This window comes from Sceloporus occidentalis, unplaced genomic scaffold (genome assembly GCF_023333645.1).
Source record: "Sceloporus occidentalis isolate IW3139 unplaced genomic scaffold, rSceOcc1.0.p SCAF_4, whole genome shotgun sequence".
Classification (NCBI taxonomy): Eukaryota; Metazoa; Chordata; class Lepidosauria; order Squamata; family Phrynosomatidae; genus Sceloporus; species Sceloporus occidentalis.
The window spans coordinates 182,563,598-182,588,328 of record NW_028316984.1 but is presented as its reverse complement, the minus strand read 5'-3'; the positions used below and the strand labels follow the sequence as shown (position 1 = coordinate 182,588,328).

The 24,731-nt window shown below is 40.8% G+C and overlaps 1 protein-coding gene across 1 annotated transcript in view; it reads left to right on the top strand.

Annotated features, from left to right (window-relative positions):
- LOC149315109 (cholesterol 24-hydroxylase-like) overlaps positions 1 to 22,044 on the top strand; it is a 30,150-nt gene extending 8,106 nt beyond the window's left edge. The window contains exons 4-15 of the mRNA XM_089522515.1: positions 1,067 to 1,140; positions 2,129 to 2,215; positions 4,306 to 4,444; positions 4,884 to 4,994; positions 7,497 to 7,653; positions 9,512 to 9,574; positions 10,430 to 10,502; positions 11,886 to 11,970; positions 14,019 to 14,129; positions 16,730 to 16,818; positions 18,788 to 18,854; positions 21,473 to 22,044. Of these exons, the coding sequence (XP_089378641.1) occupies positions 1,067 to 1,140; positions 2,129 to 2,215; positions 4,306 to 4,444; positions 4,884 to 4,994; positions 7,497 to 7,653; positions 9,512 to 9,574; positions 10,430 to 10,502; positions 11,886 to 11,970; positions 14,019 to 14,129; positions 16,730 to 16,818; positions 18,788 to 18,854; positions 21,473 to 21,670 (1,254 nt within the window). The 3' untranslated portion in view covers positions 21,671 to 22,044. The remainder of the gene's footprint in view (positions 1 to 1,066; positions 1,141 to 2,128; positions 2,216 to 4,305; positions 4,445 to 4,883; positions 4,995 to 7,496; positions 7,654 to 9,511; positions 9,575 to 10,429; positions 10,503 to 11,885; positions 11,971 to 14,018; positions 14,130 to 16,729; positions 16,819 to 18,787; positions 18,855 to 21,472) is intronic.
- The last annotated feature ends 2,687 nt before the right edge of the window (positions 22,045 to 24,731 follow it).

Below are 24,731 nucleotides of genomic sequence, written 5' to 3'. Positions count from 1 at the left end.
GGGTCACTTTGGAGGTATACTGTTTAAATGATGCATGCGTACTAAGAGTCCAGAAGCCGCGCCAAAGCCTCGATCCAGTACTAAGGACTGGAGTGCAGCTTTGGTGCAACTTCTGGACTCTTAGGATGCATGCATCATTTAAACAGCATACCTCCAAAGTGACCCGAAGCAGTTTTATTTTGGCCTGTCTGTATGGGGCCAATGATTCATACCTGAAATATGTGGGGAGGTGCAAAAAGGACCCCAAAATGAACAATAGCACCTCCTGGGGCTGGGGAGGGGCAAACAATCTTTTGAATCCCTTGATTATTTTATAGGAGAGATAGATAGAGGAAAATAAAATGTTGGAAGTTTAGACTCTAGAAAATGCAATGTAGAAATTTTGAAAGAACAGAAGGAGATAGTTCCACTATATGTGAGATGTCCACCAGTTCCCTTGTTGGAGAATAAAACTGCTCATGCTGACAAACCAGTACACTTCAACACACAAGACTTAGTTGTTTTCTTTCAAAATGAAGTTGAACATTAACCCACACCCCCAGGAGTTTTAGTATATGTTATCTTTTTTCTGGAAGGCTGTGCTTTCAACTTGTTGCCCTTTTTGCACATGCCATAGTGTGACCTCTGGATGTGTGCAGACACACATTGTGCAGTAAAGTGCCTGAAAGCAAACTCCTTCCTCCTTTTTTCTTCTTCTCTCCTAGACGGGTTTTGTCTGGTGGCCAGTGACAAAGAGGGGAAAGTGAACATAATGTTTGGATAGCAGATGGAAGGAACAATAGCAATAGCAATTTCTATACCGCTTATCAGTGTATTTAAACACTCCCCAACTAGTTTACAGTGTGTAAGCTACCTGCTCCCAACAAGCTTGGTACTCATTTTAGTGACTCTGGAAGGATGCCAGGCTGAGTTGACCCTGAGCCCCTGGCTGGTATTGAACTCACAACCTTGTAGTTTGTGAGTGAGTGGCTACAGTACATGTATATAACCACTGCACCACCAGCCCTCTTCATTTGTTCTATCTTAATTATACTTGAAATGGACTGACCTGAGAATTTAATTTTAGGAGTTCCTGATGTTACCACAATACCCAAAGGATCGATCTTTATATAAGAATCTTTCCAATATGTTTGGTGTAAGGTAGGTTAATATAAAGTTATGTTGCATGTGATATGTTTGTTTACTTAACTGACCAATATTCAGAAAGAATCTGGTTTTAAGGCAGAAGTATTTAGTACAGTGCTACATTCTGACATGTAAAGTTTATGTGTTGGAAATACTGAAGAATTCAGTTGTGAATTGGGGAAATGGTGTGTGAATTAATTAAAATTGACAGTAGACTCCAAAGTTCTGAATCATCTCCCTCGGAGTTTCATGTTGATGCTGAACAATACAAGAAATGTCAAGCTTTTGAGACGGAGTCCCCTAGCAGTATTTTCTCAAGCCTACCTTCCAGGTTGGACTACAGGCAATGCAAACCAGTGCCTCAAGTCAGAAACATGATACAATGGCATCAAAGACAACTAGGAAGTCATACTCAATAATTAGACTTCCTTTGTCCAGTGTCTGGGTTTGGTTGTTCTGTAAATCTGTTTGTGTCCCCAGGCCTAGTTTAAAACCAGATCAAAATGAATCCAGATAAACTGCTTCTTCCAGAAAAGTCTGGAGTTGCAACAGCACTGTGTTGTTGAGAACCTTGTCCTCAAAATAAAACATTATTATTATTATTATTATTATTATTATTATTATTAAGCTTTATTTATATAGCGCTGTAAATTTACCCAGTGCTGTACATACAATCTTTTTAATAAGACATTAGATACTATTCATACATTCTCCAACATAGTGATAAATAATTAGGGTTTTTCCCCCCCAGTCGAAATCTGATTACTGTTCAAACCATGGTTTCATATCACTGGAAATTAATGCTAACAATGTTTTCCTGGTTGGGAGAGCACCTGGCTGGGATACCAGAGGGCTGGGATAAGACTCTGAGCATAAGAGAGGTGGGAAGTGCAAAGATCACACAATCCCGTGGTCTGCTCTTCTTCAAGTTATGCTTGGTTGGTCAAAATATTAACCGAACTAGACTCAGAATAATACAGATTCTTTTCTCTGCTTTGTCCAGATTTTTAGGGAACGGATTGGTAACTGATCACAAACATGACCATTGGCACAAGCAGCGGAAAATTATGGATCCAGCATTCAGTCGAACGTGAGGAAAAAGTAGAGGTTTTGAGTAGACTGGGTGTTTGGTGTTTTGTTTTGTTTTAGAGATGATGTGAATTTCAAACCTTATTATAGCCTCACTGCACAATTCTAAATGTGTTTCTGTGTGACGGAAAAAAGACCCCTCTTTCTCATTCTCTTTACTGCATTAGCAGTGTGCATTCTCTGTGTTTTCATGTGTGTTGTACCCAAAATATACCACTGAGCAGACTCATCAGATTTCAGAAGCTAAGCACTGTGACTGGTTAATAGAGAAATACTTCGGTTAACAAAGTCTCTTACAAGAAACCTCCTTTTTACAAAGTATTTTATGCTTTCCCTCCTCTGGAATTTTTTTAGCAGCATTGACATTGGGATGATGGTGCAAGAGGGCTGGAGAAACACCGACTTTCAGTGGTAGGCTGCAACAGTATGCCTGCAATAAAGCTTGAGCTGGAAAAATATTGGGTTCTATGGTGCATTTTCTGTTGTAGTTGGGAAGGTAAAGAGATGCTGGCTGAAGAATGCATTACTGTGCACATGTGATCATCAGAACACAGAAAAGGGGGAGAGAACAGTCAGTTCGCCAGCTACATCCAACACATTAAAAAAGCATAGATATATGAGTTTGGCCACCAAACCGGAAATCATAAAATGTGAAGATTGGTGGAAGAAAAAAAATATCTCTGGACACATAGAATCATAGAATCATTTTAGAAGAAGCTTTCAAGTGGTCTCTAGTAGCTTCAAAATCTTTTTCTTTACTCTTGAAAGGTTTACTTGGTATGGTTATTTCAATTCACATGTGCATATTGTCAGGATTGGATAAAAAGTTTGTTGAAATACTCATCTTTTTTTATGGTGTAGAAACCTGTCTATTTGTTCCATGTTATTTCTGCCTCTGGAACCACAATTTCTGTTAAAGGAGTATTGCCCAGGAGCACATCTACCATATATATTCAACTATAAGTTGACCTCATGGATAGGTTGAGGGCAGGCTTTGAGGCCAACATTTGATATAACCCATGGATAAGTCAAGGGTAATATCTAGGGGCATGTAACAAAGGATGTAAAGGACAAAGCAAAGGAAAACAATAGCCAAAGAACTTGCAAAATTCTGGTAAGCATAACTAAAGGCTGGTTGGATGAGCAAGAACTGTGGTAAATGGTGGGTGTGTGATGTGATGTGTGTGTGGATGTGACAAGACACAGGTGATGCTAAAAACTTGCACATGTCAAAAATGATGAAAAGTCAAAGGAAAGGAAATGTCGACTTTTAGCAGTGTTTGTAACCTTTAACTTTAATGTGATAACTTTGCCTGATTATAAACCAGAAAAGCTAGCAAGCATACATAGATGTCTTATTGAGATCCTTCAGAGCCCAATTCCTCTTGGTGCTCCTTTGAAGAGGAGTGCCAAAGAGCTGCCACAGCCACTATTTTCCAACCCAGGCATTAAAAGGTCAGAAGTGGCACTGTGGTGGAAAGAGTAGAGGGGTTTGGTACTTCTTTTAGGTGTTTCTGAGACAGATTAAACTTTCATCTTTCACCACTCTGCTCAGAGAAGAGGATGGTTCATGTGTGTGTGTGTGTGTGTGTGTGTGTGTGTGTGAGAGAGAGAGAGAGAGAGAGAGAGTGAGAGAGAGAGTTAAAGTACAGTATTTACATTGACCCATGGATAAGTCAACCCAGATTTTTGGTTTTTGTTTGTTTGTTGTTGTTTTCGTCAATTTTTTGGCTAAAATTTATTGACTTGTACATGAGAATAGACAGTACTTTGCTAGCTGAGATATATTTGTATTTGGATGGGAAACCACCAGGAAATACCAGGGATCTCTGGGTAGAACTAAGGAAGAATCCTGCCTGAAACCTAGGAGATATGCTGCCAACCAGAGTTGGCAATACTGGACTCTGTGGATCAATGGTCAGACTCAGTAAAAGGCAGCTTTCTACGTTCCTGTGTGCATGTACTTTGTGTGCAGTGGGCAATAATGTCGTTTCTTTTTCTTGTGACTGACTAATTTATAAAACCTTGCGTTTCATACAAAAGATGACTTGATAAACCACAACACCCTTCAGTATCTTATATTAATTTCAGTTATCTGATTGGCCTTCTCGGAACTTTCAATGACCAAGCAGAAGAGTTTATGAAGGAATTGGAAAAAAAGGCAGATGGAGAAACCAAAGTGGATATGATGTGCCTTCTGAGACGGGTCACACTGGACATCATTGCAAAGGTAATACTGTAACTAGATGAATTTCCTGTTTCTGTGGCTGAGCAGAATCCTGGTGCATGAAGGTTAAAAATGTCATGGGATTCTTTGCTTATTTTTGCTTCAGCCAACCAAAGCTGTGCTTGTGGAAATAGAAAATGTCATTGAAGTAATGCACACTCTTTGATTTCAGATTTCAGTGAAGGGATTCTCAACCTGTAGTATGAATTAAAGTTTATTTTTTACCATACCTCGGCATATCTGATAAGGTGGAGGGCACTGCATTTCAAGTGTTCAGTTGTTGTACCAATCTGTTGGAATATGTATTTGTTGTGTTCTTTAGCTAGCTGGATAAACTTTTTCAAAAAAAATTAGAAATACACATAACAGTGTCCCACCCTCCATGACCTCTCCAGCCCCTCCTATCTTTGTCCAGTCTTCTAATCCATGCCAATATTATCAGGTGGCATTCGGCCTAGAACTGAACACCTTATATGATGAGGAGACACCTTTTCCACACGCAGTCAACATGGTCATGAAAGGGATATCTAATGTACGCATTCCATTATTCAAGGTTGGTGCAGCTTTTTCTTGTTCAATTCAGTCCTCTTTAAAACTTTTGTTATTGTTTGTCAAGCTCACTCATTTTCGGTTTGTGCAAACCTAGAACTGGACCATCTTGTAAATGTCAGAGGTCACAAACTAGAAATTAATAGTGGAAGCCATGAACTTTGCTCTTTGTGTTCGCTTTTTTATTTTGTTGACATTGTTGTATGTCTTCAAGTAATTTCAGACTTATGAGAACCCTAAGGTGGGGTTTTCCTGGCAAGATTTGTTCAGAGGAGATTTGCCATCACTAGTCTCAAAGGTGCAACAAAACCCCTTTGCAAGGAGTTGTGTGTATATGTAAGAGGGAGGAGAGGAGAGGAAAACAGAGAGAAGAAAGGTGGGCAAAGCAAGATTTGAGCAGCAAGAAATGCATAGCTAGAGAGCCAAGATATAAGAAGCTGTGAATTGAATAGTCTGTAGATAATATTGATCACAGGAGTGAATGAAATGCTGGGTTCATGTGGCTCACCTGTTTCTGAGTCCCTTCCTGCCTTCCACTGCTATGGCTGAATTTGCTGTTGCAGGAATGGCCAAAAATAGAAAGAAAGAAAAAGAATAATAGACCTCAAGGACCATCCAGTCCAACCCCCTGCCATGCAGGAACACAGAATCAAAGCACCACTGACAGATGCCCATCCAGCCTCTGTTTAAAAACTTCCAAAAAAGGAGATTCCCATCACACTCCAAGGGAATGTGTTCCATGGCTGGACAGCTCTTACTGTCAGGAAGTTCTTCCTAATGTTGGGCTGAAATCTCTTTTCTTGTAGTTTGAATGCATTGCTCCGCTAACAATTTCCCTTTAAAACAAGGCAGATGTTTTACACACTCTACAGTGTAGAGTATGGCTCTACAGGCTAATGGTTATTCCAGCTCAGACATCAGAAGGGCAGCCAGACCTAGAAAAACTCAGAGGAGTGAAGACAAGCAACCACCCAAAGGGAAGGTATTGTTACCATACATCAAATGAGTCATGGACAGAATAGGGAAACTGGTGAGGAAATACAACCTCCAAATGGTTTACAAACCAACTAAGAAAATCCAACAAATGCTGCGCTCAGCGAAGGACAAGAGAGACCCTCTCACAGTCACAGGGGTTTACTGCATACCATGCAACTGTGGACAAGTCTACATAGGGACCACAAAATTCAGTGTTTAAACACAAATCAAGGAACATGGGAGACACTGCAGGCTAAATGCCACCCCTGTTTGCTCTGGGTTGGTACTACAGCAGCTGCACGCTGCAGCACTGACCTGCGCCCCAAAAGAAGCTGCTCTGAGCAGCTTCCTTAGGGGTGCCACAGGTGTGCTCATGCACCATGATGGCGCCCCTTCCAGCCAGTGCTGTTTGGATGCTGTGCCACCATGAATCATCATGGTGCCCACTGTATGGATGAGTGTGCGTCAAGATGGTGGCAGGGTGGCGGAAGTAGGGCTTGGAGCATGTGAATGCTCCACCCTGGTTCAGCCCTAGTACGCAGTCAGGCCAGCACAAAGTGCCAGTCTATACTGCCTCTGAGTCAGCCAGAAAAATCAGCAGTAGCAGAAACATCCTGGGCATTATAAACCATCCTGGGCATAAAATGTTGTTTGAAAACACTGAAATTCTGGACCATGCCAACAACTATTAAAGACTTCTTGTACATTGATCAAAGCAATGATGGCAGTCAAGAGATAAGAAGACTAGTAATTGGAAGGGCAGCCATGAAAGGACTAGATAAGATCTCAAAGAGCAAAGATATACAATTGAGCACTAATGTTAGAATCATCCAAGCCGTAGCACTCCCCATCACGATGTATGGATGTAAGAACTGTGCAGTGAAAAAAAGGAGAAGAAAATCAACTCATTTGAGATTTGGTGCTGAAGACAAGTGTTGATGTTACCATGGACATCCAAAAAGACAAACAAATGAGTCTTTGAACAGATCGAGCCTGAAATATCTCTTAAAGCCAAGGTGATCAAATTAAGACTGTCATACTTTGGCCACATCATGAGAAAGCACAACTCATTAGAAAACACAATAATGCAGGGAAAGATTGAGGGTAATAAAAAGAGAGGAAGACTGCATGCCAGATAGCTAGACTCAATTAAGGTGGTCACGGGCATGAATCTACAAGAGTTAATCAGAGCAGTGGAAGACAGAGGGTCTTGGAGATGTCTCATCCACAGAGTCACCTTGAATTGAGATCAACTAGGGGGCAATTAACAACAACACATTCCTAGGATTTTTTTTAAACCATCATGGTAAGATATAATTTCTTTGTTTTGTTTATGAAACATATATGACATAAATATTTACCTACTAAGAAAGGAAGTCATATGAAATAGCCACATAAAGCCAAGGAAGGGCAGTGACCAACAGTGAATTTGGCCGATGCTCCATCATTAGCAGAAAAGATAACATACTCTCATTAAGATTTTTTAAAAAAAAATATCCTCATTTTATGACGGCACCTATTAACTTTTTAGTACATGCCAAGAAACAGACAAGTTATAAGTGAGATTCGGGAAAGCTTGAGGTTGCTACGTCACACTGGGAAGCAGTGTATTGAGCAGAGGCGCAAGGCCATCCAGAATGAAGAAGAGGTTCCCTTGGATATTCTCACTCAGATACTAAAGAATGCTGGTAAGAGATTCCTTGTGGTCATACATAATATGTGTAATTAGGTTTAGACAAATCTAGGACAATGCAAAATAATTTAGAGCTATACAATATTGTTTTGGCCACTCTATTATGATAGGCATACCTTTTAGAAATCATTGTTATATTGGCCACTTTTATTTTGAAGAAAATGCAGCATTATTGCAGCATCCAGAATGTGCCACACAGTTCCAGAGTCCATATAATTTTTCTGTTGGTTTTTTTGTTTGTTTGCTATTTCCCCCTGTTTTTTAAAAAAATTATATTACTATATATTACATCACATGTGTATGTATTTAATGTGTGCCTTCAAATTGTTTCTGACTGACTAAGGCAAATGTAACATAGGGTTTTCCTGGCAAGATTTCTTCAAATGGGGCTGAAAGAAGAGTGTGACTTGCCACTCAGTGGGTTTCCATGGCCAAATGGGGACTCAAACCCTGGTCTCTAGAGTCATAATCCAGTGCTCAAAGCACTACATTATACTGGCTTCTGTAATATATATCCATATTTTAATATAGAACATATGCATAATAATAGTACCAGGGGGAAAGTAGGATGTTAATACAATAAATAAAAAATTATTATTATTTAATATAATCATTATGTAATATAATCAGTTGTCTAAATGCTATTTATTTATTTACTATCTCTCCCCAAGACTTGAGGCACAACATTGTACAGCATAGATTAAAATACAATACATAATTGTTAAACACATAAATTAAAACACATAAACACCAGATTAAAATGACCATCACACATTAAAAGTGTATGTGGCTGGGTGTGATCTGGGAGTGGAAACCGAGGTTGTGCAGGGGAAAGGAAGTTATGGCAGGAACAGAATGAAGGTTTGTTACAAAGGAAGGTGGGATCGATGTTTGAAAGCTATCCCACCTTCAGTTCACTCTTTTTATATTTATTGATTTGATCATTTGTATGTACTGGGATTTGGGACTGTACTGTTTTAACCTGTAAGCTGTCCCAGTTGTCTTGGACACAGGGGCGGAATATAAATAAAATTTTTTTTATTTCATTTTATTTAAAATAATCCAGAGTAAAAATGTTGATTTAAAATTCATAGTTTAAAATCTGTTGCAAAGACCAACCAGAACAGATAGGTCTTTAACACTGTTTTCAGACAGCAGGTTTAGCCATCAAATCTCTCTTGGCAGCTTATGCCAGTCTAGGGGCGGCTGATGAAAATGTCCTCTGGGTGACAGTTACTAGGCTTTTCCTGGCTGGTTGCAGTAAATGTTGCCCAGAGGACCTGAGTGTACAGGGCATATTATACAGGAAGTGGTGATCACATAGAAAACCTGGACCCAAACCATGTAAGGCTTTAAAGGTAATAACTAACACTTGCACTTTGCCCGGAAACTAACTGGCAGCCACTGGAGTGATTTTAATATTGGTTTAATATGCTCCCTCCTAGATGTACCAGTGATCAGTCTGGCTGCCATGTTCTGGACTAACTGAAGTTTCCGAACTTGGTACAAATGTAGTCCAATGTAGAGCACATTGCAAAAGTCTAGCATGTGCGCTACCAACTTTAGACCTTCCCATTCTAGGAAAGGGTGCAGATGGCGTATAATATATTATTTTGATAATTTATTAATTTATTGGATTATAATGAATGATAACTAGTTATATTAAATGTATAGTATATTGATGTTAGGTAGGTGACTGGATTAAATAATATTATTACCTCCACAGAGTCTGACACTGCCACCTTTTTGTGGTCGGGTTCTCAAACCCGGTGGCAGCAGACCCACATCCTACTAGGTTGGTAAGGCTTTGCAGAGTGATGATAAACTTTCTCTTTCTTTCTTGCCTTTGATAGCTCAAGAAGGGGACTATGATGAAGAAAATATGCTGGACAATTTTGTCGCCTTCTTTGTTGCAGGTTTGTATATCTTGTTATCTTTGTAATTTATAATCACAATTTACTTATAGAGTCACAAAATCATAGAATTAGAAGGGGTCACAAGGGCAATCTAGTCCAACCCCCTACCATGCAGGAATACTGTAGAAAAGTACACCTGAAAGATTATGGGCAAATATGGACACAGACTGCATTAAGAGTTGTGTATTTATTTAAAGCAATTTTATCCTGCTCTTTGGACAAAAAGGCTCATGGAGACATTCATTAACACTTGCAGAATTGAAATTTTAAAAAGTCATGACATAAAAGAGGGAAGGGAAAAGAAGAGAAGAAGCAGGGCTGGTGGAAAGGCCTTGCTTCACCCCCTTAGTGTTAAATTGTCAAACTGACTCGCTTGGGCTGTCTTCATTAGGACAGGGATGGGCAACTGCCATGGAGCCAGGGGCCACTTTTCAGAATGGGCAAATTTTTTCATTAAAACACAGTGGGGCCTCCCCAGCTGCAGATCTGAGTATCCATGGATGGCAATCCTCGTCGTTCTAAATGTAGTGGCTGTGTCTCGCAGCCATTAGAGACAACAGGGCTTGAGGTCTCATATTTTTTGTATCCATGGGTGAGGGGGTCCAGGAATAGATCCTCCGCAGATATGAAGGTCCAACCAGTCCATACATGATCATTAGCTACATATATATAACAAAGTAAGGTTGTATTAAGTTTCTTAGTCATTTGTGCTGTTTCGTATCTCCTATCAAGTTTGAGATTTCACTTACCACCCTCGAAGTATTTTTAGCTGGATTCCCTTCCTTTATGAAGTGGATATATATTTAATTGCTTTGATTCCTCCCCCACTTCATTTAACTACTTTCTCTTTAACAGGTCATGAAACCACTGCTAATCAGCTGTCTTTTACTGTAATGGAATTAGGACGACAACCAGACATAGTTGCAAAGTAGGTGAATGGCTTGCTTATTCTCTATGCATTTCTGATTATACTCTCTGTCAGGTGGCATCTTTCGCTTGTGAGCTACTGTGATAAATGGGAGTCCTCTATTTCTCAGAGGACTTCTTCCCAGATAACAAAGGGTTAAATGTTGGAGGAGATACATTTTAATGAGGGTTTACATCACAGCTGATAAGATGGCAACCAACCAATGAGATGGGGGTTGCCGGGAGAAAAGTGCTTCAAGATGCTTCTAAGGGCGAGGTTTTAAAAATCCTTCTTACAGCATGAGGCTTGGGGTCTGTCTTTGTCTGCCTTTTGGGGCTGTCTGTCCAGATGCAGACCATAAGGAGCTGGTAGAGCTGGATAATGGAGTCCAGGCTCCCAGATGTCCAGAAACATCAAGGACTACAAATCCCATCTGAGCAGTAAGTAAGGTTAGGAACCGGTACTGGTTAATGGTGTTAGGATTGTGGGTTTATTTTACTGGCCAGTTGAAATTACTGTATTCTGTAACTTACAGTTCTCTTTGAGCTTGTAGGACATGTAATGATATCCTTTTTCTAGAACATCTTGGTTAGAATAAAGCTTTTCTTTAAAGTACCCTATCTCTCCCATATCTCTCATACTACTTTTTCATTTACCTTTAGCTTGGCTAGTTCTTGCCTAGGATGGCAAGGGAAAGTATCTGTGCAAAGTCCTGGTGTGTTGCTAATGGGAGGAGAAGGGAATTGATCAGGTGGTGGCAGCTATTTTGGAAAAGGTGATCTCAAGGGGTCCCATCCAGCTCGGCAGGAGTGGAAGGGAGACTCAGAGGACCTTCAATGGTTGCTTCTGCATGCAAAGAGCCATAACAGGGTAGCAGCAGTTGGTTCTGTGCCCAGAGAACATCACAACAGCTAATTTGAGCTACTTTACATGAGCAACCCTTATGCACTGTAAGGAGGCGTTCACTTGGGCAGATGAAATATGTGAACTGAGCGATTGCTTCTGTAGTCATCAGCAATCCTCATTATCACATTGGCATTTCCAAAATTCCTTTACTTCTCAATAAAAGGATTAACTATTGCACCCTAAAGGCCTGGAATTGTCTGGTTCAGACATTGTGGTCCAAAACACACTGCAGAAATAATCCAGTTTGATTAACTGTCCTGGCTCAGTGCTAGGGAATCCTGGGAATTGTAGTTTATTGTGGTACCAGAGCTCTCTGACAGAAAAGGATAAATGTCTCACAAAACTACAGTTGCCAGAATTCCCTAGCATTGAGCCAGGCCAGTTAAAGTGGTTCTGCAGTGTATTTTGGACCTATGTTTCTAAACCAGCACATGATCCAGTGGACAGTCAAAAAAGCATTTTGTGAACTAAATTTTTTTTTTTGCCTCTGCTTCGTAGACTTCAGGCAGAAGTGGATGAAGTCATTGGTGTGAAGAGAGACATTGCCTATGAAGATCTAGGAAAGCTTAAATATTTATCACAGGTATGCTTGAAAAGAGACTCAGTTTGGTGTACTGGTTTCAGCATTGGAGTATGACTCTGAAGACCAGGGTTCAAATCCCCACTCAGCCACAGAAACCCATTGGGTGACCTTGGGCAAGTCACACTTTCTCAGCCTCAGAGGAAGGCAAAGGCAAACACTCCTGAACAAAGTTTTCCAAGAAAACCCCATGGTGGGTCCTCCTTAGGCTCACCTTAAGTCATCTTGGAGGCACACAACAACAATGGCAAAGCCACAAGTAACTATAAGCTGCTTTGAATACTCTTAGTATGGTTTGGTACAGCTGGTTGGCATACATAAGAACAATGCTGGATCACACTGAAGATCTATCTAGGCCAACATTCTGGAAAGAACACATTTTGCATTTTCCCCAGAATTCAGAACTTTAAGAAAGCTGTGGAAAATACAATACAGTGGAGCCTTGTTATACGCTGGGGTTTGGTTCCAAGATCCCCCGTGTATAACAAAATCCGTGTATGCTCAAGTCCCATTAAATATAATGACATAGCACAATGGTGTCCCTTTTAAAAAACGGAAAATCAAGGTAAATTTATACTTTTTTGGAACATTTTCAAACCATGTATGCTTGAATTAGTGTATAAAAAATCCGTGTATAAGAAGGGCCGACTGTACTTTGCCCTTCTTTCTGTCACTCTGCTAGCCATGGGATCATGTAGGCAACATGGGTATCCATTGGACATCCCCCTGTCTTTGTGATTATATTGTTGACAGATGACCCAGTTCCCGCTTTCCCAAGCTTATCAAAGCCACTTTATGTTTGCTGTTATTTTAAAGTGCTATCAAAACCTCACTTTGGGAGGGAGGAGATAAATCATATAAAGTTGAAAATGTCGGAACATATTCTGAACCGTATCATTGATTCGTCTGGTGTCTAACCCAGTGTTTTCAGTGTTGACTGGCAGTGGGTCTCCAGGGTTTGAGACACAATTCTTTCCTAGCCCTTCCTGGAAATACCTGATGGTCTTCCACTCAAGTACCAATGAGGCACAGCCCTGCTTATTTTCTACAATCTGGTGATAACAGGTTGGAAGAGTATGAGGCCCAATCATATTTAATTATGTCTGTAGTCCTTTTACATACTTTCCTTAAAGAGGCAGCACTACACCAATGCTGGGAATGTATAGCCCTAAAAATGATAACATTTGTAATTCAACAGTTGGAGGGCCACACATTCCCTACTCCTGTATTAAGCCATGGTTTAGTATGAACACAGATTGGACTAGCTCCCCACCACCACTCCAGCCAGCCTTCCATGATGACTTGTTTTTCCAGATTGGCCATAATCTGTTTGTCTTTCTGGCTGTCCACGGTCTCCTTGGCAATCTTCTCCAGCACCACATCTCAAATGAGTTTATTTTCTTTCTGTCCACGTTCTTCACTTTCCATCTCTCACATCTGTACATGCTGATGGGGAATACAATGGCTTGTTCAAATCTGACTTTAGCGCACAAGCTGTATATCTTTACACTTTAGGATCTTGTCTAGTTCCTTCATGGCTGCCCTTCCTAGGGCTAGTCTTCTTATTTCTTGACTGAAATCTCCATTCTTATTGATGTTTGTACCAAGATATGGGAAGTTGGTATCTGCAGATCCAATGCGCTGTAGTGGTTTTGAGTGTTGGATGTGGACTCCAGGAGGCCAAAGTATGAATCTCTGCTTAGCCATAGGAATCCATTGGGTGACTTTGAGGAAGTCACACATTCTCAGCCTCAGAGGAAGGCTATAGCAAACCTACTCTGAAGCACTCTTGCCACGTTAACCCTGGGAGACGGTCAACATAAGTCAGAGTTGACTTGAAGGCACATAACAACAAGAAACTACTGTGGAATTAAATAAGAGTTATTTTTGAAAATGTCTTAGTAAATACATACTTTCAATTTTTTTTATAAGAAATGGAAAATATTCCAGAAGAAAATCTGTCTTTCTCATATACAATATCATGTTCGCTATTGAAAGAGAGGTTTGGATCCTCAATGTATGCTTCATTAAAGTTGTCTTTATTGTCTTAGGTCCTTAAAGAAGTCTTGCGATTATACCCACCAGCTCCACACACCATACGCTGGACAAAATCAGAAAACATAATTGAAGGGGTCAAAATTCCAGCAAACACCACATTGATTGTGAGTCTGCTGAATGAACTGTATCATATGGTTATGCAAAATATCTTGGTATTCACCTCCAAATCTCCAGTGTCAGAACGGAATTTTCAGCTTGTGCTGTAAATATGGTCATGCTTGCTGACTTCAGCATCCCAGATTTGGTTTCTTGTGGGGGGGGGGGGGATAAACAAATAGTAAAAGAAGAAATAAGAAAAACTGTTTGCAGGAAAAATGCATCAAGAAGAAAAATACTGTGCAGATTTGCTTCCCTATGAGACTGTTTGACATAGCATAAGATGTGCAAAATACAAGATAATGTACAAATTTACTTAATGGTATGCTTGACACAGGTTGCAGAACTCATTGTTTGAATTCTGAGATAATGTTACTTTTTAAAGTCATTTTTGTAATTTCAGTTTTCATTTTATTTTGTATTAAGATTTACATCCTGTCTTTCTAGGCAAAACTCCCACTTACTGAATGCTAGCTAAAAGAACAGAATAAAACCAAACAGTAAAAACAGCAGCAGCAGCAACAACTAAGGAGAAAATACTAATCAGAAAGAATTACCTATTGTAAGATTTTCTAGGACAGTAGGAGGCCACTGATATTTGGGATGGTATCCTATAATCTGCGTGGCAGGATGGAAAAGGCCCACTCCATCGTCCTCACCATGTAGGATTCCCAGGGGTCCATTATTATAAGGGATGTCCCTTATTTGAGGACTGGGAACCTTGTCTCTTATTTTAAGCAATATCCTCAATTTGAGGGTTGGAAAGCTTTCCCTTTATATAGACAGAACAAGATGCCAAAAAACAAACAAACTATATTTTGGGGTATAGGCCCTGATAAGGACAGAAATGTGTGCAACACGTAATTTATGATTCTGGATGATCTGTTAATTTTACAGAGAACAACATGGCTAAGGGTGTATCTATATGTTTTGTTTCGCAACACAATTATGTGAATAATTTCAGTCACACATTCCCAATGGGTTGTTCTCACTTTGTTTTCCCAGAATTGTGTCTATGCAGCTGTCTGTCACTTATGATGCCACACATATCAGAATTGCAAAATCAAGATGGGGTGAATATCCTGCTTGGGGGAGGGGGGCTGTTTGTCAAATATATGCATCCAAGCAATTCCACTGCTATTGTCACATGTTGTCACAATCCCCATGTGGCAAGAGAAAAAAGGAGTAAGAATCTCAGGAAAACAAATGCTGGGAATTTTGCCTTTTTGGAGGAAGAGTTCAAAATGCTCAAAGATTAGATGAGTGAAATCAGTGGCATCACCAGAGGGGGTGTGGACCAAACTGTGTGACATCCAGAAGATAGGTGACACCCAGTTGGACCTTCCACCCCATTTCTGGCTGCTCTGACCCCATACAACCTCTGCAGGAAAAAAGCCTGGGAGAGAAGAGGAGGAAGAGGTGGAACATGGCTGCACCCTTGCAGGCTGCTCCATCCTGGGCTTCCTCTCCAGGGAAAAAGCCCAGGATGGAACATCCAAGAAGAGTGTGTGCACACTCCTCCTGATCCTTCGTCTTGGGCTTTTTCCTTGGAGATGAAGCCTAGGACAGGAAGTTCAGAGGGGCACATGCATGTTCTTCCTCCTCTGCTGCTCCAGAGACTAGTACCCGGAGCAATGGATGCAAGCTCCAGGAAAAGAGATTCCACCTCAACATTAGGAGGAACTTCCTGACAGTAAGGGCTGTTTGACAGTGGAACACATTTCCTCAGAGTGTAGTGGAGTCTCCTTCCTTAGAGATCTTCAAACAGAGGCTGGATGGCCATCTGTCGGGGATGCTTTGATTGTGATTTCTGTATGGCAGGGGGTTGGACTGGATGGCCCTTGCGGTCTCTTCCAACTCTACGATTCTATGATTCTATGATTCTCTCTGGAGAGGAAACCCAGAAAACCTTCCAGATTCGATGAAACCCCCATCCCCAAGATTGGTTATCCCAGTTTTTGTTGTTTTTTTGACAGCCCTCTGCCAAAAGTTACTCAGGTGTATTCAAAATGTATCTGAACAACACAGATTCTGTCCACATTCTACTGGGATTATTTTGACCTTCTAGACAAACCCTAAGTTAACTGAAATCAATATTTGCATTTGGTATTTAGCCAGAATGTGAATTTGTTAATAGCCGCTTTCTGACAGCCAGTCCTGCATGTCATGAATTTCAACTGTCCTTTATTTGTTATTTTGAACACCTGGCAACACCATCACCAATTAAACTTCTGTTGGAGGGAGATCTATAACATGTTTTATGAAGTAGGAGGAAATTTGTGATGAATCTGGCCTTTGACATTTGAGACCACAGACAACTGTGGATCTCCAGATGTTATTGAGCTGGAACTTTAAGTAGCCCTAGCTAACAAAGCCACTGGTAGAGGATTATGAGATCTTCATTGAATTAAGAGTCTTTCAATAAAGAAATAAATATAGTGGTGGGAAAAATCTGACGTTCAGATATGGGCAGCATTAGGAAATTTAGAACACTAACTAGGGAAAGGTCACTACATTTCATTCATGTATGCAATTAATGGTTAATGGTGAATTACTCATTTCTTTGCAGCTTGTGTCACATTTGTAAATGTATTCTTTCCCCCAACAGTTTAGTACATACATCATGGGACGAATGGAAAAATATTTCAAGGATGCACTTACCTTCAATCCTGACCGATTTGGCAAAAATCAACCAAAGTAAGCCTCCTTTTTCCACTTGCCTCCAGCTCTGGAAGAATGGTTGTTCCAAGTGAAACCAAAAACCATTACATTTCCTGCTAGATCTTCTTATACATGACTGCACCCCCTTCTTTTCTTTTCTATCTCAGGACACCATACAAATGTCCTAACACCAACTTCCAATTCTTCCCTTCCCTGCCTCTCACCTGCTTTTTTGTAATACAATATTTTGTCCAAGAAAATTTGAATATCTTAAAAGCTTGCATGTGTTTTTATACACCTTTGCTTGGCCTAAAATGGTGTTACAGTATGGATTTTGGATTTTTCTTCTTCTTATGAGCAACAAGACTTCCTTTCCTTTCCCTGTTCAAAAATTATTTTGTATTTAAAATCGCAACATATTGTCAGAAATTTGGTGAATGTTGACACACACTGCTAACTTGTAAGATTTTAAATGGTCAAATAGAAAAATCTCAGGGTTTTTCAGAGTAGTTTTCTCCTGTAGGAAAGGAACATAACACAATAAGCCAAACATGAGGTGTTTAAATCTAGACAGAATTGTGCTGTTCACAATTAAAAGGCACTGTGCAGGTATTCTGTTCTTTTTTGTGAACTGATTTTTCTATAGTAAGGAAAAGGACAGAAGGGTTAAAAATGAAGACATAGGAGAGTTGCAAACTGAATATATTTAGATCCCCTATAAATTATTTAGTGAACTGAGTATTAAGAATCTGTTATAAAGGTGAAGTCTGGAAGCATCTACTCTAGTTTGTGATAATCATTGAAACATGTAATGGAAATGACCAGTGACCTCTCAGATTTACTGCTTAAATATTTGACTTTTCTGACATTTCCCCCATGTCCCTTATTATTATTATTATTAACCTTTATTTATAAAGCGCTGTAAATTTACACAGCGCTGTACATGCAATCTTTTTAATTGGACGGTTCCCTGCCCTCAGGCTTACAATCTAGAAAGATACAACACAAAAGGAGAAGGGAGTGGTGGTGGGGAAGTAGGGTTGCCATAACCCGGCTGCAACCAGGCATTTCCCGGTTTTGGCGGCACCTGCCCGCTCACGTCACGGGTGCCGCCAAAAACCGGGAAAAGCCCGGTTGCAGCGGGGTTGCAGTGCAACCCGTGGGGCCTTGCTGCCCTCCTCCTCTTCCACCTCACATGGCCGCGCAGATGAAGAGGAGAATAGCGAGGCCTTGGGCGGAGGAGGCGAAGGGGGAGGCGGCGCCTCCTGTGCGTGGCCGCACCACCCTCCCCGCCTCCCTGCGGCCCCGCGCCCTCTTTCCCGGCCTCCGCGGAGGCCGAGAAGGAGGGCAGGCCCTGGCGATCGCCAGAGGCTCCGCGCCCTCTTTTCCGGCCTCCGAGGAGACCGAGAAGGAGGGCAGGCCCTGGCGATCGCCAGAGGCTCCACGCCCTCTTTCCCAGTCTCTGAGGAGACCGAGGCCTCTGCAGAGGCCGGGAAGGAGCATGTGGGGCCACCAGCGATTGCATTATGAAATGTAGGACACTTTTTTTTAAAATGGAGGCTCCATTAAAAAAAAAGTGTCCTACATTTCATAATTTTGTCCTACACTTTTCCCGGTTTGGAGGTCCTGAGTTATGGCAACCCTATGGGGAAGGGGCCTTTCTAGTAGGATAATACATATAAAATACATAGCAATACAGGAAATGATTCAATAAACAGACAACAAAAGAGCATCAAATAGCAAATGACAAGTCTGAAGAACTTGCTTAGAGAACGTTCTTGAGCTGCTAGGGAAAAGCTGGCCTGACCTGTTCAATAGCCTTGCATAGCAGCTTCATCTGCGGAAATTAACAAATGTGATTTCTCTGTTAGCATGGAGATGAGCATCATCACTTTGTAGTGTCTGCAAAATAAGCTGCTAATGACGCCAAGGTTGCAATTAAGTTATTGCTAAGAAGAATTGTACCTCATTGAAGCTACCAATACCTTCTTTCTTTCTTTTTTAGGCCATACTTTTCCTATTTCCCATTTTCTCTTGGACCTCGTTCCTGTATTGGACAGGTGTTTGCACAGGTGAGTAAGGCAGTTGTTAAGACTATCAAGTTTCTTTGGGAGGAGGCATCTGTCCCTTGAAAAGACCTTGGCATCAACTGGGAATATAGCCCTTGCACCTCCTGTTTGCCACTGCAATTATGCCTTTATATCCTTTTCTCATTTACTTTTTATAGGACAAAAGTAGTAGTAGCAATTGTTGTTGTTTTCCTGCCTCTTTCCCAATCTGTGACTGAAAACAGCTTACAAAAATTAGAACAGATAAGCTAAAAATGTATACCATACAAAAGTTAAAGTATAATTATTTTTAATAAAATGTAAAACTGTTAAAAACATAAGCATTAGAAAGAACAACAAAGTTTAATAACCAAGCAAATGAAACTAATGGCTGCTGGAATTATCTGACCCAGTATTGGATTTGATACCGGAAAAATGCAAATTTGCAGCGAATTCAGTGACACTTATGGTGCATCTACACTGTAGAAAGAATGCAGTGTCACACCACTTTAAGTGGTGTAGCTCCATCCTATGGAATCCTGGGATTTTTAGTTTTACAAGGTCTTTAGCCTTCTCAGCCAAGGAGTGCTGGGGCCTCACAAAACTATATATCCCAGGATTCCATAATTTGGAGCCATGGCAGTTGAAGTGGTGTCAAATTGCATTATTTCTACAGTGTAGACCAGTGGTCCCCAAACTGTGCCCTTTAAGAGATTTTGGACTTCAGCTCCCAGAAGCCTCAGCCATGTTGGCCAGTAGTCTAGGATTCTGGGATCTGAAGTCCAAAATCCCTTAAAGATCACAGTTTGGGGACCATTGGTGTAGATGCACCCTTAGTCTATTTCACAGTACAGTGAGCCCTGCATATCCACAGATTCTGCATCCTCAGATTAAACCAACCATGTTTTGAAAATATTCCCATACAAAAAATCCAAAAAGTAAACCTTGATTTTGCCATTTTATATAAGGGATGCCATTTTACTATGCCATTGAATATAATGGGACTTAAGCATTTACAGGTTTTGGTACCCATGGGGAGTCCTGGAACCAACCCCAGCAAATAGTGAGTGCCCACTATATATTACATATCAAGCAGTCCCCAATATAAAACACAGGCTATAGCAGCTTGCATAAAACTCATTAGATAATTGCACAGTTTGTTTTCAGCCTTACTGTACAGCCCCTGTTACTTCTTTATTTTCATGTTGTTTCAGTTCCTTTAACTCAGTCTCAACAACGTTAATCTTCTCATTCACATTTCCTTATGGTCTGAGAACTGTGTAAATGTTCTAGGAATTATGTAGATACTTTGGTATTGGCCTTGGTCAACTAGCTACCAAGAAAAAGCAGTTAGGAAACTCCTGTAAATGATGCAGGAATATAAACATTTAGAAATGGTTCTTGGAAGACAGCCATTTCATCTGGTTCATAAAACAGAATGCTTATTTACTAATTGTTAGGAACAAGAAATTAAATAGTGTTAATGGGAACAAGGAATGGTAAGAACCAGCAAGCCATAGAAATAGAGAGCATCTGGCCAATTTTAGTGGGCAAAATGAAATATTCCACAACCAGGTGCCTTCCAGATATATGGGACCACAATCCCCATCCTTTTCCCATTCGCATGGCCACTGGCTGGGGAGAATGGGAGCTGTAGTCAAAAACATTTGGACGGCTCCAGGTTGGGGAAGACTGCTTTATATCAAGTCTGTCTTTAAAGAACTATAGAGGGGATTTAAAACATGACACATAAAACTACAACTGAAAGCGAAATAACAGAAATAATAGGACAGAGAACAGAATAAAATAATGTGAAGAAGAAATTAAAGAGATTTTTTAAAAGATTTAGATAGCTCGTAAAAAATGCTAAGTAAGTAAAAACTGAAAACGTAGGGAATTAACAATGTATGTAATGTTAGAAAGGGTGACATATTATCAGATGTTGGTGAGAGGCTCTCATACTATTGCAACTGCCATTGCTCAGGCCTCTGAGGGAGACAAGAGCAGCCAGGCATTACTCTATTATGCCTTTGCCCCAGCGCATAGTGAGAGGTCCTCCCTTCTTAGGGACCAGTGGTGTTGCAGCGACTAAATGCCTGTACTGCAGCCAGTCACTCACAAACCACAAGGTTGTGAGTTTAGTACCAGCTGGGGGCCCTGGGTTGACTCAGCCTGGCATGCTTCTGAGGTCATTAAAATGAGTACCCACCTTGTAGGGGGCAGTTAGCTTACACATTGTAAACCACTTAGGGAGTGCTTAAGTGCACTGATATCGGTATAGAAATGCACATGTTATTGCTATTGCTCCTTCCATTGCAACTGACATTCGCAGTGGTGTCCCTGCACCAGATGTCACCTGGTGGGGGGTGGGGCTTGTAGGGGTGGAGCCGGAAAAGCACACCACTTTCCTTCCTTACCACACTCCATTTTACTCATGAGCATGCTCCCTCCCTCCCTATCATGTGCTGGTTTACTTGGAAGGTGCCCAGAACACCTCTTCAACCTAACCAAACACACAAGGTTGTTGTAAGGGTAAAATCTTCTATCCCAAACTGAGCTCCCTGGGGGGGGGGGGGGGAACCAGTGCAATAAAAATAACTGAATACAGACAACTCACTGTTCTGTTTTTGTTTTGATAACAGATGGAGGCTAAAGTGGTATTGGCCAAGTTTCTGCAGAGGTTTGACTTCCAGCTGGTTCCACCACAGAGCTTTAAACTTTTGGACACAGGAACACTGACGCCTTCAGATGGTGTCGTGTGCAGACTAAAGTTACGGCAACAGCTCAGGGACGTAGCCAAGGGGGGGGGTTCTTGGGGTCCGGACCCCCCCTTCCGTTAGATAAAATGAATGGTGTGTGCTGCCACACCGCCGCACCCAAGCCCCATTATAATGGTGGCACTTAGTCTGGACCCCCCCTTCCCAAAATCCTGGCTACGTCCCTGAACAGCTTCATTGTAAAGATTAAATGAAATACTGGTTGCCTGAAATATTGGCCTGATTGCTTTCTTCCAAAATGTGCATGCATATAGTTTTAAACTGTTTTAATATTTTAAACTTCTAACAACCCGTTAAATTGTCTCTTTGTTTTACTTTTTTTCCTTATTCTTCCTCTAATTTTTTCTTTTTGAATGTATATTATTTTGGGTTTGATTGAAAATTAGATTGTCAGTGTTGAATGAATGAATGAATAAATTATGAGCAAATAAACTGCTTAAATTGACTTTACTTGTATGCCATGCTAACACCTGGGATATGGGGCAGGAAATTAATTAATTAATTAATTAATTAATTTCAAATAAATAAATAAATGACTGGCTCCAGATTCTTAACTAAGGTGACCTCTGGGGACCCCTCCTTAAATAATCACCCACTTTTTCGTCCTTTCACTCTTAGTCAAATCCACAGTAATGCCAAGTGGAAAGGGGCAAGCAAGCCTAATAGAGGTTCTTCTCAAGTCTGGAGAGTACAGGCAGGAAAGCACTTCAGTGGAACGGCAGGACTAAAGGCTCCAAATGTTGGCGCTAGCTGAAATGCAAGCCTTGGGGGTAAATGGAAGACAGTAGGAAAAGATGTCAGTTTTTCAGATGGACTGATTCAGTAAAAGAAGCCATAGGCCTGAGTTGACAAGATTTGAACAGGGCTGTTAATGACCAAGGTGACTTAGAAATTGCTCATTCACAAGATCCACATAAGTTGGAGTTGACTCCTTGGCAAAGGATAACACCCACAAACACAGGGTATATACAGACGGGAAAATTCTGGAGTTAAAAAGCGGTGCAATTTTGTAGCTTTTTGTATGGGTTAATGCAGTGGTTCCCAACCTTTCTAATGCCGTGACCCTTTAATACAGTTCCTCATGTTGTGGTGACCCCCAACTATAAAATTATTTTCATTGCTACATGAAAATATGTGTTTTCCAATGGTCTTAGGCGACCCCTGTGAAAGGGTTGTTCGACCCCCAAATGGGTCCCGACCCACAGGTTGGGAATCACTGGGTTAATGTCATGTTAATGCTTAATTCAAGAAACATTGTCTGAAAACAATCCCACTCTTGTAGAATTTTCCTGGAATTTAAACCCCGTTTATGCACGGGATTTGGGCACTTTGCCTCCCATGTGATAAACTCCTATGAAAACATGAATTGCAAGCTACAGGCCTTTGCCTGCTGGTGGAAGGAAAAGAGAAATGCAACATACAAGTGCAAATGGGGATATCAATACAAACATCCCAATTCCTATAATCACTCAGCTCTTTCCACTTTATTTTGAGTGAGCAGCTGAATATGACTGACTCAATTCACAAGCAAAGCTGGCAATATCAAATTGTATAAAAATTGTTGGTTTAATAAGCAGATTAAAAGGGCAATGGGGTTAAAAGAAATATCATCTCAGTTAACTGAAATTTAACAAATTTTATTCAAAGATTTAGAAGAGATACAGGAATTTCTTAGAAAACGTTGGTTGTGTAACCTGATGTGTAAGCAAATTGTGATTGTGCAAACGGAATAAAAAGGAACCCAAGACTGTATGCAAGTACAACTAGAGTTGTGAAACTGGACTGAAAGAAAAGTAGAGATTGTGCAAGCAAGAACTGAAAGAAAATTGGTGGTGCTTGTCGATTAATAAAAATAAAATAATAAGCTGTGAAATTAATTGTGAAGGAGAACTGAACGAGTGGGTCTTAAAACAAAGATTCCAAACTGGATCTGAAGGAAGTGAATGGACTTAACAGGAGGAAAGACTGTCATTAGAGGAGGATTTGAAAGGAGCTAGAATATGGGGGGGGGGGAATAATTCATTGTGCTGCCCTGTTTTAAACAAATAAAATGCAGAACATACTGGGATGGGATTTGGAATGTGGTGAGTGATGTTATGCTCTCAAAAATGCCTGTTTATAATGTAGCCTCCCACTGTAGCTGTAGCTGTAGAAGGATAGGAACATCACTGAAAATTGCCCCTTCCTGTTTTTTGATAAGTCTGTTGAACTTTAAGTACCACAAGAATCTTGCTTGTTTTTCAGTAACAGATTAATCAGTTTGCCTCTCTGAAGTTAAACAGTTGTAATGGATTGCCATCTAGTGGTTATCTGTGTGAAATTTTAGCATGCCTGGCAATGTTTCCATATGTAATGTTGCTAAGATTTTCAGGTGTCAGCTGGAAGTGGTCTTAAAATAATGATCCCACCTGACACCAAACTGAGGCTGTAGTCTTTCCCACTAAAAACAGCAATGCTCACAGCATTGTAACTGTTCTGGGTAAATGCTTCCTTGATGGTGGCTAGTCCACAGGATTGGAGTTGGATGTCGGAAATGCTGCCTCTACTATCCTCTGTACAAAAGGTCTCGGAAACAGAGAATCATAGGCCCTATACAGACAGCCAAAATAAAGCTGCTTCAAGTCAGTTTGGAGGTATGCTGTTTAAATGGTACATGTGTCCTATGAGTCCAGAAGCCGAACCAAAGCCACGCTCCAGTCTTAAGGACTGGAGTGCAGCTTTGGTGCAGCTTCCAGACTCTTAGGACGCATGCATCATTGAAACAGCATACCTCCAAAGTGACTTGAAGCAGCTTTATTTTGGCTGTCTGTATAGGGCCATAGAGTTGGAAGAGACCGCAAGGCCATCCAGTCTAACCCCATGCCATGCAGGAATACACAATCAAAGCACCCTGCAAGAGATGGCCATCCAACCTCTTATTTGAAAACCCATGAAGACAGAAGCCCCATTCCCACTCGCCCATTTGCCCTGGGTAGAACTGGGCAGATCTGGGTCCCCCTATGTCAAATCTGCTCGGAAACAATTGCCCACTATCTTTTACCTCGATCGGGGGAATTTGCCCTCTGAAGTTCACATTTGCAGTACAGGTTTAAAAGGGAGCATCCTCTGTTGTCAATCAAATTCA